The 13,179-nt window shown below is 45.8% G+C and overlaps 1 protein-coding gene across 1 annotated transcript in view; it reads left to right on the top strand.

Moving 5' to 3' along the window:
• Positions 1-322: 322 nt before the first annotated feature.
• RLF (rearranged L-myc fusion) overlaps positions 323-13,179 on the top strand; it is a 29,841-nt gene continuing 16,984 nt past the window's right edge. The window contains exons 1-3 of the mRNA XM_417721.8: positions 323-503; positions 5,480-5,634; positions 11,365-11,446. Coding sequence (XP_417721.5) covers positions 390-503; positions 5,480-5,634; positions 11,365-11,446 — 351 coding nt within the window. The 5' untranslated portion in view covers positions 323-389. The remainder of the gene's footprint in view (positions 504-5,479; positions 5,635-11,364; positions 11,447-13,179) is intronic.

Below are 13,179 nucleotides of genomic sequence, written 5' to 3'. Positions count from 1 at the left end.
AGGAATTTCCTCCACCTTTTATTTCCGCACGGGCGCAGAATTACGGACACACCCACACAAACGCGGCGAAATACCTCACGAAACGCGACATCTCCGACTTTAGGGTTGTAGGGTCGCAGCGCCGTTACGGTCTGAGACCCCCTCATACCCGCGCCGACCTCACCCCGCAGCGACACACTTCCGGACGCCCCCGGAAGAGCTCTCTCCGCACCCCCGCCACTACTTCCGGTCACGTGCCCAGCGCGCCGTGCGTCGCATCACGTGCGCATCACGTGCCGCCGTCCCGGGCCGCTGAGGTCGGCGGCGCCGTCACGTGACCCGTGCCTACGCGCGGCGGGGCCGAGCGCAGATGGCGGACGCTGAGGGCCGAGGCGGCTCCGCGGGCCGAGATGGCGCGGCTGGTGGCGGCGCTGCGGGGTCGGCTGTGGCAGCTGCAGACGGAGCTGTGCGAGCAGGAGGTCTCGGAGGCGTCGTCCCGGGCCTACTGCCGCGGCTTCTGCCAGGTACGGGCCGCGCCGCGGGGCCTCTCAGCGCGGTGGGGCCGTTGCGGGACTTCGGTAGCGGGGGCGCGGCGGGCGTTGGCGGAGCCCGACCGGGGGAACGCCGTTCGTCCCCGCGGTGTCGCGGTGCGGCCGTGAGGGCGCCGCCGCTGCGGGGCTGTCGTTCCGGTGACGCCGCGCGCCGCGCCTTTGGGCCGCGCGGGGCCTCGGGGTGGCGGTGGGGGGACGTTATGCGCGCATCGCGGTGGGAACGGCGCCGTGTGGGAGTCCGACCAGCCGGGCTGCGCGTGTGCTGCGTCCGGGTCAGTGTGCGCCGCGAGCCCGTGCTCCGCTCCGAGTGGTCGTTTAACGCCGTGCGGCAGCGATCAGCGATTTCTGAATTAAACCATTAACTCCTTGCGCTGGGTTAAGTGTTAGCGGTGGGCATTGCTTACCGGTGAAATAGTAATCTGTGCGGTTAATGAGTTATTGCTTCCTGAACAGCATCAGTGAGTGAGAGCTGTGCGGTTACATCATCTGTTGTTGTTGGGTTTGAGAGCTTTTCCTGTTCAATGGAAAGCGGTCTGTGCTTAAAACCCAGCATGTCGACCAGTGCTCCCACCCGGCCTTCCTTTCTGAATGGAAGGGCAGCATCAGCTGCTGACCGTGGCCGACAGCCTCATGGGTGTCTGAAACGTGGTGCTGTCCTCACAGGGTTGTTTTACATCTGTAGGCTGTGTGCTCAGCCATGCTATTTTCTTGGGGAAATCATAGGGTCAGTGAGGTTGGAAAAGACCTCTAAGATCATCCAGTCCAATCATCCATCTACCACAGCATTGCCCGTGGGCTGTGTCCCTCAGTGCCACCTCCCCACGGTTATGGAACACCTCCAGGGATGGTGACTCCACCACTCCCTGTGCAGCCACTGCATCACTGCTGATTCTGAGAAGATCTTCCTAATACCCAACGTGGCCATTTCCTGGTGCAACTTGAGGCCATCGCATCTCATCCTACCGCTGTTACCCAGGAACAGAGGCCGACCCCACCTCCCCCCACCATCTTCCCAGGCAGTTGTAGAGAGCAGTGTGGTCTCCCCTGAGCACCTCTTCTCCAGATGGACCCATCCCATTCCCTTACCTGCTCCTCAGTGCTGTGCTTCAGACCCCTCACAGCTCCGTTCCCTTCTCTGCACACACTCCAGGACCTCCATATCTTTCTCACATTGAGGGGCGCAGCAGTGTGCACTGCACTGAGGTGTGGCTCCAGCAGTGCCAGCACGGAGGGATGGACACCTCCTGCTGCTGCTGGCTGCACTGCTGCTGACACAACCAGGATGCTGTGGGGCTCCTTGGCCCCCTGGGCACCCTGCTAGCTCATCTTCAGTCGAGTGTCACCAACACCCCCAGGTCCTTCTCTGCACAGCTGTTGGTTGTTGTGCCCCACAGCGCTGCGTGGGGCTGTTGTGACCAAAGTGCAGCACTCAGCACTCGGTCTCATTGAAGCTCATCCCATCGGCCTCAGCCCAGCAACCAGCCTGCCCAGGTCCCTCCATAGCACCTTCCTACCCTCAGGCAGATTGATGCTTCCCCCAACTTGATGCTGTCTGCAAACTTACTGAGGGTGCTCAGGATTGACCACAGTGCTGGAAAGGTTTGTTAGGTTCTGGTATTCATGCTTTGCAAACTTCGGGGTGCAGCTCACACATACTGCAGTTTATCTCCCAAGTCACACGTGCACTGAGATTTGTGACCATGTATTTACATGGAAATCTCTGTAACGTGTGTTACTTCTGCCTTGTTTCAGGCCTTACAAAAATTACATCCAGTGCTGTTTATTGCAGCCGAGCTGTGGAACAAGGATTTGGCAGATATTGGGCAGATATTGACAAGATGACCAACACGTGTATTCATTTGGTCACCCAGAATAAACTTAGCCAGTGCTGTCATCAATTTTGGACTGTTCTGATTGTCATGGTTGTTCTCTTAGAGATCCAGGGAGGACATGCAGTTGTTGGGCTGTCACCCAGCCACTTCAGTGGGCTGTGAGTTTGTGATGTTGTACTGTCAAACTGCTATGGGAGGGTATGATTTTACATCACGGTTTCGCCTTCTAACTTGGGATGTTTGTGGATATGGCATGGAGCTCCAGTGATAAAACCTCTCAAGGATTGAATGTCTGCTTCTAAGTTAAACCTGATAGAAAGTTGAATTGAGGTACTTAGCAGCTTGGAGGCCACCACTGATGTCTTGTCATAAGCTCATCAAACTGCAGCAACTTCTCTAGAGAGAAACTCACTTCAGTTGTGTTTAAGTGGGGTCTGGAGGTGTAGTTGTGCTGAGGGCCATTAAAATACTTCAGGGTTTGCCATCCTGCGGGTACATCTGGCACAGTGGGAGCGACTGATGCCATCGGGGGCACAACAGATGGTGAACCAAATAGCATCCAGGCAGCTCTGTGCACAGGGCAGCGGTGTTGGCGACACAGAAACTTGTGCTGCTTTCCTGCAGCTCTTCCTGGGGGCGATGTCTGATGATGCTGTCTTCTTGGTCACCTGCCTCTTGGGCAGGAGAGGAAGATGACACAACTGAGTGTCTCGGCACCTAAATAGTGGGTTGGCTCTGCAGCTGTTGTGATGCGCTGCACGTTCACGTTGTGAGGAACAAGTCTGTTGGGGTAGGTCTGTATGTAGGTCTGTATGTACGCAGACACCAACTGGTAGGATCAGGTTGTGTGCTTGAGGTTGCTCTGTTGTAAATATGAAGCAGTGTTGGTGAGGCAGAGCGTACAGCACCTCAAAGAATCTCATCTGCTGATCCTCAGCGCCGGTTGGGTTGGTGAAACTGTTTGAAGGGCTTGCAGTTGTGATCAGGTCTGTTAAAGAGGAGCTATCTTTTTATTTGTGTTAAACTCAAAGCTGTTGTAAGAAGAGCTTCGTGAGAAGTGCATCTATGCCCTGCAATGCTGCAATACCTGCTTGGGAATCAGTGCAGAACTGAGGACGTGGTCAGTGTGTGGTTGTGCTGTAGGTGGATGGATGCTTGTGGCCTCTGCTGTCTGCACCCCACTCTGGTTACATCTGTAACTGGAGTCGAAGGAAAGAGGATGTAGTGATGGTTTCAGTGTATATCTGTTCCAGGGGAAGTTCCAGGTCGTTGGCTACTCAAAGAATTGCTGACTTTAGATGACCTCAGTGGTAGGATAGCACTAAGGGGAAGGGTCTACTGTTTTCTAGCAAATGTGGATACTTTTGGGAGACATTGTAGAACATCTTACAGGCCCTGTACTGTTCTAGAATCATAATCAAACTCAATTCATTGTTTGAGTTGGAGAGGACCTTTAAAGGCCATCCAGTCCAAATCCCAGCAGTGAGTAGGGACCCCCATGGCTCCATGCAGTGCTCAGAGCCCCTCCAGCCTGAAAATGATGTCCAACCTGTCATAACCAAGCACTACATTGGGTAAGTTGCCGTTAATGGATGCACTTTTAGACAAGTACAGTGATCAGTATATTCTATTCCTGCAGTCACTATAATGATAGACTCCTAGCAGGGTTTCTAAATAGCTAATTTCACGATAGTCATCAGTCACTTGGGTATCTCAAGGAATTGACAGCCATTGTAATTCTTCTAATGCCTTATTTCATTTATTAAATCCTTCACTAGTTTCTTCGAGAGGCACTTACGCTAGTAAACTATCATTAGTAACTCCCTGCTTTTGTTAATGAGCTTTGTGTGGTTTTTAAGGATGGTTTCTGTAAACTTCCAGCCTCTTTAAAACTGTTAACATTGTGGTTTGGGTTAGTTTACACTTGAGTTCATACAGGGGTTATATTACTGAGTTCTGGGAGAATAGCCTGCAAAACAGTCTTATTTTTAGTATTTCCGTAGATTTCATTGTTGAAGATCACACGTGGTTGTGCTGGTTGAGTGGATGCCTACATTCTTTATTTTTTGACCCTAGGACTGTTAAGGAGTGGTTAGACCACTGACACAGCATTGGGCAGTGCACAGAACAGCATGGAACTGGCTGCTTATTTCTTGCTATGTTGAACGCCTTAGAAGTTTCTGACCACTGTAATGACTGCATTTATTTTAGCAAGCTCACCATCGTGCCTGTTCAGCAATGTCCTGTCACAATCTGATGTAATCACACGTTATCTCAAGGTGTCAGGCACAGCCTGCAGTGACAGGACTTGACCAAACCCCTATGACAACAGAACTTTTCCCATACAGTCTTGGCCCTGAGGATTACCCAAAGCCCAGCATCATCACCTTGTTCTCTTCTTTGCAGCTGGCCTTAATGCTGGTACCTGGTTTGGGCTGGAGGAGGTTGTTGTTGTTAAGAACACCAGCTGGATAGCTGTAGAGTGCCTGCTTTCAGAGTGGAGGTGCTGCTTGGAAGCAGGACTGCACTGTCCTTTGCTCAGCACCCTGCCTGCTCTGTTATGCAGTGGTTGGTAGGAAAACAACACACCACTGATCAAAGGTTTAAGAAGCTGAGGAAATGCTACTGTTGAAACTTAAGAAAAATGATAATTTTTCTTAAAGCAGGCTGGATTTTAGGTGACTTTTTCAGTACTGTGCCTGTGTTTGGAAAATGGGTACGTAATGGTATGATCTGGCTTCTGTAGTTGTCTATTGGTGGCCTCATGTTTATTGTATTGGCATATGTGTGTCTTTAATATAGTACAGCTTGATAGATGTTCTTAATCTCAGTGTTGGGATGTTGTACTGAGGGATGTGGTTTAGTGGGCAGTATTGGTGGCAGGTGGACAGTTGGATTGGATGACCTTGGAGGTCTCTTCCAACCTTGGTGCTTCTGTGATACCAGTGTTACACGTGGATCTGCCTTCGTGACAGCTGTACAGAAGAAGCCTTCCTTTAGAATAAGAACTCACTTTCAGAATTCACCCACCGTTGCTACTGGGTATTGCACGTTGATTTTGGTTCTTAAAGAAAAGTGTACTATGAGAACTTCTAACAAAAGCCCATTTTCTTTCAGACACTTCTTCACTACGCTGGCAGTCGGGGTGCTTCGGAACATATTTTACCTTTTTTGGAAGTCTATCGGATCTCCATCCAAAGCTTTGCGAATGCACGGCCTTACTTGACCACGGAATGTGAGGATGTTCTCTTGGTGCTGGGCAGGCTGGTGCTGTAAGTGTTAAGTCGGTACACTGATGTTTTAAAGTAAATTAAATAAAAAGCACACACAGTACTTTACAAACGAATGGGCAGGTTGTTGAAATACGGTGTGATATTTAACTTGACAGCTGTGTTTAGGATGTATTGTCTAGTTCCTCCGTACCTGGGTAGGTGTGAAGGTATTAGGAAGACTCTGTTCCTTCATAAAGCTTCTAAACATCAGGGTTTTTTTTAGTAGAAAAAGCTTAGACCTCATTGAACACAAGCTTTAATGCTAGACTTTCATGAGTAGACGAAGAAACCTGCATCGGTCTCTGTGCAGTTGCTGGCTTTGTATGTCCTCCTGCTTGTAGTGCAAGGAAGTTACAAGGAGATCCCTTTCTGAAAACGAGAAGCTGTTTGTGTTGGTCACAGACCAAGTTTTGTGTATGGGATAGCCATGAGTGATTTAACCTGAGCTCTCTGACCAGTGTCTGTAGGCACTTGTGTGATTTAAAGCAGCGTGATTGTTGTAAAGCAATTCCCCTTTTAATTCTTGTTTTTACTGGTGGAAGCAAAGTTGGAATTTCTCTTACTTCCTCACAGACACTTTCAAATGCAGAGATGCTGTTTGTGATTGCGAAAACCATAGTGTAAGGGCTTTCAAAACCATCAGTTCATGGCCTTACCCTGAGAAGGAGAGCAGCATACTGGTCGTTCTGTGATGGTGAGGTTCCCTTCAGGGCAGAAGGACAAAGTTTCTGAACATTGGCTATAAAGCTCATTGTAAATATGAGGAGTTTAGTCTTTCAGAGGGCTGACTTTTCTCTGTTATCAGTAGCTGGCTTGCTTGTGGTCTGAAGTCTGATGTTCTTATGTTCTTGTAGAGAAGGCTATTGCAACGCTTGTTTTGTAATGTATGAACTTGAAATATCAGTCAGCATTTCAGAACCACATATCTCCATATGATGCTTTTTTTTTAATATTTGGAGTTAAGAGAAAATGTGAACTAACAGTGGTTTATTTTTTTCTCCTTCTGTCTAGGAGAGAAAAATATATAAAATCAGATTCCTTCCCACCTGAATTACTTTATGATCCTCTCCTTGTTTATTTAATTTAAGATGCTAGCATGGAAGCGGAGGGCTTACACTACAAAATCCTTTAGCTCATGGCTGTCCAACCTTGTGGTTTCCTGGGCTGCATTGAGTGAAGAGGAATTGTCATAGGCCTCATATATAATATCCCAATGTTGCAAAAAATAACTTATTTTCTAATAGATGTATTATTAAAGCAAGCAGCAACACCACCACAGAACTAGTGGGATATGTGACTTTGAAGCTGTGAAACCAAGCATCAGTGCCTGGTTTGATAGCAGTGGCTGCAGCTCTCAGTGAGCCCTCAAGGTGTTTTCAGGGATTGCTGATGAAATTGTACTCTTCCTGTGCTTCATCCTTGAAAGCAGTTGTTCCTAAATGGATGTACATCCAAAAGGTGATGGCATGAATGAAGTGTGACTGTGGAGTGAGGGGTGTCTTCCTCTGTTAAGAGATGTGGTCAGGTTTTTGAGTTGATTTGCAGCTCTACACATTCCTCTTGAAGACTGGCAGGTCGTGTGTTTATGTTGACTGTAAGTGGAGTCATGGATATACCAAAAATTGATGTCTTTCTCAGTAATTTTGAGAGCTATTTTCACATTGCTTTGGAATGGAATGGAATGGAAGGCAGGGCTGCATGTGTTCCTCTGTTCTCAGGGCTGTTTAGCCAACACATCAAAATGCATAAAATCATTTGCCATCACTTGAGCTTGCCATAATTCAAATAGGCTTGAAGCATAACACTGAGTTGATTTTTGACCTCAAAGACATGTTTCACTCATTTAAAGGAGTGGTCAGATCCTCCCAAAATGTTAAATCCATCCGCTATTTTTAATCTTCAAGTTCTGGCACAGGATTTCCCTCAGATTCCATAAATGCCTTGATTTCATTCCACGAACTGTAACATCTATTTAACATTTTACCCCAACTTAGCCACCTTCCTTCAGAAAAATGAAGAATAGCCCACAACCAGCATCTGTCCTTCTAAGGAACTCCAGGAGCTGAAGATGATTCAGTCCCTCGGAGTGATGACATTCACAGCTTTGATGATGATTTGCATGGCATTATCCATTTTTAAGCTTTTGCAGTTAAATTTTCTTGGTGTTGGACTTGGTGATATTTCACCAGACATGAGTTGCCGTGGCAATTGCATCCTCTTCTATTGATTTTGTAAGTCCCACTGTTTTACCAACCACCATTGGGGCACAATCAGTAGCTCTTCCAGATCTGCTGGAAAAGGTGAAAGAAAATGGCTTTAATGTAATTTTTACTGCTTCATACAAATCCAGAGATTTAGTTGAGTATTTTAATGGCAACAAAGAAAGCCTTTCATTATCAATACCTCTAATGAGAATGTAGCCATGTCCATAGCGTATTTGCACCTATTGCCAAAGCATACAATTTGAAATTAGTAGCTTTATTCTCCGTATTTCTTTTAGCTTTTCCTGTTTTTTTCATCTGTTTGGCTGCAGGCTGCTGATCTTAGAAAGATCCATTTGTTATTAGGATGAATTCTTGTCACATTGCTTATAGCCACTGCTGTGATGGTGTGGGGCTGCGGGCCGGGCAGGCTGCCTCAGCTGCTGCCCAACACATCTCTCTGCAACACACCTTGGCAGTTTTCACTCTGTCTCATCATATTCCCATCCTTTCTTTCTTTTTTTTTTTTTTTTTTTAATCACTATTCTGCTGGTTCTATTCATTTAGCTTTAAAAGTTTGCCTTCTGTCTTTGTATGCAGGGTCACTGATGCCCGGAGTTCAGCTTCTTTCATCCATCAGGGTGCGGCTTGTATACTTGGCTGCCTTTGTGGCTGGTGTGGTAGAATCATCGTGTTCTTGTTATGGTTACAGTTGAGAGGAATCTGAAGAATGAAAGAGACCATGCGTGGGGTCAGGGGTAGTTCTGTGCCACAGGTTGTCAGGTGTGCTGTTTTCCTCACTCTGAGCTCTCCCATCGTATCTTTATATAAGTTGAAATGGGAAGGAGAGAAGAGCTGAGGCGGGGAATTAGAGGTGAAAGTTAAGTTCTGTGGGTGAGGAAGAATATTACCTGGTTAGGGATATGGAAGCGTGCTGTTCTGATGGGACTGCTGGGAGCTGTCATAGACACAACACTGTTTTCATACTCCCTCCCCTCATCCCCTGAAAATTGATGCTGGTGCAGCATGAGGATGTTCTGGTTCACTGCCTAACATTAGAAGATAGAAGGAAAGCTTGGAGTGGTTGTGGTGCTGCTTGTGTGGTGTGCAGGGTGGGCGAATGAGTATGAGGGAAAAGGAATGGTCTTTGTTGTGGCCCTTGGATCAAATAGAATTGAGCTGCAAAACACAGGATCATAGAGGTTGGGAGGGGTATCTGCCCAACCCAGCCCCAGCTGTGAAGGCAGTCATTTGAAAGGGAGTTCAGCATTTCCACATCTTCAGCAAGGTGTTTTATGTGCTTTTTCAGCCACTGAAAGAAAGGAGATCTGAATGTCTGAGTAGTAGTAACTGTGCTTAGAGCAGTGAGTCTGATGTGTATGGCTTCCAGGAGGAGAGCCCTTGCTTTTCATAGCACTTCTGTGAGGAGACAGGTGTGGTAGTTGGGTATCTTTGCATGTCTAACACAGCATTATTCTGTCTAATAAACTTCTGTAATTTAATTCACTAACTCAGATGTACCACTCTGCTGGCTGTCCTTAAGGCTTAATTCAACTCAGAACAAATGCAGAGTAACTTCTGGCTGCAGGTGGACTATTCCTGCTGGTCTTCCAACACAATTCTCTAACGCAATTAAATTGCTGTCTATAAAAGTGGTAATATAATAATTGTATGCAGATGGGAAGTGTTGGGTTTATTTGGCTCAGAGTTGCTCTGCAGAATAAAGAAAGTGAAATCGGGGAGTACGTTATGGGTAGAAAGCATGAAGTGAAAGAAACCCCAAGGCCGCCTTCTTTAACAGGGCGAAGGAGTGGGAAGGTTGAACAGCTTTCAGTAGAGTTACACGATGAAATTGTGCCTTTGAATTGGACAGAGTAATGTTGGGAAGAGCCAGCAGCATTCTGCTGAGCTAAAGCCAAAGCTGTTCTGTTCAGTAGCAGTGGACTTTCTCTTTGGGGAGAATGGCAACTTCTTCGTTTTGTGTTCTCATCCAGAGTTACACTGAGTGGCCGTTCCTCCCTCTTGCTTCTAAGGGAGGACAGAGAGTCTTTGTGCAGCTGTGCATGAGTAACTTCTAACAAAAAATTAAAGACAATGACTTGATTTTTGTGGCAAAAAAAAAAAGAAACCCAACAAATCTATGATTGGCTTTTGTGGTTGTGCTGTAAGCTGTTATGTGGTGGGGTACTCCTGGAGCTTCACACTTCACAAATGGCTCCAGGAGAAGACCTCGGGACTCAAAGGTTTCTTGGCTCAACTCAGTCCTGGGTTGCTCCAAAAGGTTATATTTTCTAGGTATGAACTCAGCCCTTTTATTTTCATAGGCTGATATTTCAGTCTATATTCACATAATGCTTTGGGAATCATGTCTAAGAATCTCTTCCTAGGCCAAGTAGCACCCAAGTGCTTAACTGCAGGAAAAACTCTGTGAAACATCATTTTGCCTTTCAGTCTAAGCCTGCTATCTTTCTATAACTAATACATATATGGAAGAATATTTTTACAGCAAGCTTTTTTCCCCACGTTAAATTAGTGGAAGTAGATAGGACAGGTGAGTCTTAAACAAATGAAAATGAAGTGTGCATCAGAAGACTTTAAAAGCACATTGATAGCAAAGTCAGATAGTACCCAAACTCACATTTGCTTTATGGTCATCTGTCTTTTCCCTTTCCCCACACTTGGCTCTTCTGTCTCTGGGAACAGTGTGTTGTCCAGTCATGTCTTTAATTAATATTTGGGAGTGGAAGTATTAAGCAGTAATTAGCATGAATTAGAGCTATTGAACGATGTAGGTCTAATTTAAGGCAATTATTTGGTGTTTGTTGTATGGGAGCTCTGGACTGATTTTCTTTCTTAGTGTTGATGTGAACTGTGGGAACTTTTTTGCTGTATGTCAGTCCTGTGGTTTCTCTAGATGCTGCATTGTGGCTGATGTGTATAGTTTGACTCAGTGACGTTCTGTGCAGCACTTGGGGTTTACGTTGTCCATGTGCTCACTGTTAGGTTAGATCCACCCCCATGTGTGAACAGTGTAGGCAATAGTCTTACTGCTTTGTCTCCAAAGAAACTGGTCGGTGTTAATCAAGACTTTCCCCTGAAGTAAAGTGAATGTTCTAAATGTGTACAGTCATTTCCTTGTTGGTTTTTTTTTTCTTAAAAATTAGCATTAGCCTGATGGCTTAAATGAAGGAACAGCAATTAGGTCTGACTTTCTCCTCCATTTCTCCTCCATTTCAGAAGAGTAGAAATTCTGTAGTACAAAGTTCCTAAGCTGCATTGAACAGACTTCCTTTTTGATTATAGCAATCTTATCCCAGGAAGGTTGTGCACAGTGAAATGGAGTACTCCTCTGTATTGACAACCGATGCCTGATTCTGGGGCTGATGTTGGCCTTTAATTGATTTATGCAGTCAAATGTATTTCAGTGTCACTGTCACTTCTGTGTTAAGTAATGCATGTCACAAATGTTATCTATCATTAAAACAGGATTTGTTCAGGTAGCTTACTTACTTGCCTCTTACTTTTCCAGGAGTTGTTTTGAGCTACTCCTTTCAATTCCTGAAAGTGAATTGCCACATGAGGTGTGGCTAGAATTCCATCAGTCCATACAGGTAAGTGTCCTGGATTTCTTTTATTTCCAATTTTGCATATTTTTTTAATATATATTTCCCTTTTTTAATCCTTATTCAGTCTTTACTCAGGTTTAGTAACATATCTTATTCTAAGAAGAAACACGTACAGCACACTATATATTCTGATCCAGTGTAGCATGTGATCTCAGATGTGAGTAGAGATGTCCTAGGGAAGGGTTGCTGTTACGAAGACACACTGTTCACATTGGTTGTTTGGGTTGCTGAATGTCATCATGTGAAGGACAGCAGTCTTCTCAGTAGTACAACTTTAGCCTTGCCCAAGTTGATGGTTGTGTGATATTTTTGTTCTGTAGTTCCATCTTGCTGCAGGGAAGGCAGCAGATTATGTATGTTTGTTGTGTCTAAGACAGGGGCTTCTGGCTCATCTGGAACATGAAACAGTAGCAGAGGGGAGCTTGGGATAAGTATCACTAAGAGGCAGCAAACCTCAGCTTCTGTAGTACGATGCTCAAAAATGTACTTGTATCTTCTTTGGCACTCGTTAATTGGAAAGGGCTTTCTGGGTGTAACACATACCCATCCTTAGATAAGATAAGCTTGTGTATCCAAGAGTTGTCTTTTTTGTGTGTGTCTTACAGAACTGTGCAGAGCTCAAAACTGTGTAATTCAGATTCTTTCTCTGATAAATAGTTCCTGGAAGAGATATTTGAGTTGTGCTGCTATGTGTAATACATGCTGAGAACTAGTGACTTCCTAAAGCCACCTCTTGCAGTATTGCTGCTTTAAGCACTTGTAATTTCAGAGGTTCTTCTTTGTCTTGTGTACATTATGCAATTTCTCAACAGTAAGAGCTGTGAACATCTTGAATTACATGCTTTTGTTCAAATGATGCTGCAGGAATTGGCATAAATTCTCAGGACTTGCAGTAAAACCGTTAAATCCTTTATTAATGGGCTTTGCTGCTCTGTTCCTCCTATTTCTAAGGTCTTACACATGCTATGTCTTCACAGAATGCTACTGCTCAGTAAAATCTCATTGAGTTCAGTCTTCCAGGTAACAGAGTCACAGATTAAGTGCACATTTTTTTTGGTGAGTTGGTTTTGCATTCTGCTTTTTTATTTTTTTTTACTGCCTTTGACCTGGTCTATGCATGAATACATGGGAGAGATAAAATTAAAACTAAACTATTAGTATGTGGGAGGGCAATGCAGAGTGAATGCTATGGCAGCCTAATGCATTAGAATAGAATAGTTCCGTTGGAGGGGATCTTCAAAGATCATCAGATACAACCGCCCAATGGCTTCAGGGCTAACCAAGAGTTAGAGCATATCATTGAGGGCATTATCCAAATGCCTCTTGAACACTGGCAGGCATGGGACATCAACCACCTCGCTAGGAAGCCTGTCCCAGTATTTGATTAGCCTCCTGGTGAGGGAATTTCTCCTAATGTTCCTTCTGAACATCCCCTGGTGCAGCTTTGTGCCATGCCCACACATCCCCATCATCCGTGATGAGGGAGAAGAGACCAGTGGGAACAATGAGATCACCTCTTGGCCTCCTTTTCTCCAGGCAAGACAACGCGAGTGTCCTCAGTCTCCTGCCCCAGCTCATGCCTTCAGCACTGTTACCAGCTTTCTTGCCACCCTCTGCATGCTTCCAGGGACCTTTACATCCTTCTTAAACCTGCTGAGCTCTGCCATTCAGCCACCTCTTCACCCAGCACAGCATGACCATGTTTGTCTCCCAGTTGG

This window comes from Gallus gallus, chromosome 23 (assembly GCF_016699485.2).
Source record: "Gallus gallus isolate bGalGal1 chromosome 23, bGalGal1.mat.broiler.GRCg7b, whole genome shotgun sequence".
Taxonomy (NCBI): Eukaryota; Metazoa; Chordata; class Aves; order Galliformes; family Phasianidae; genus Gallus; species Gallus gallus.
This window is presented reverse-complemented; position numbering and strand designations above follow the sequence as displayed.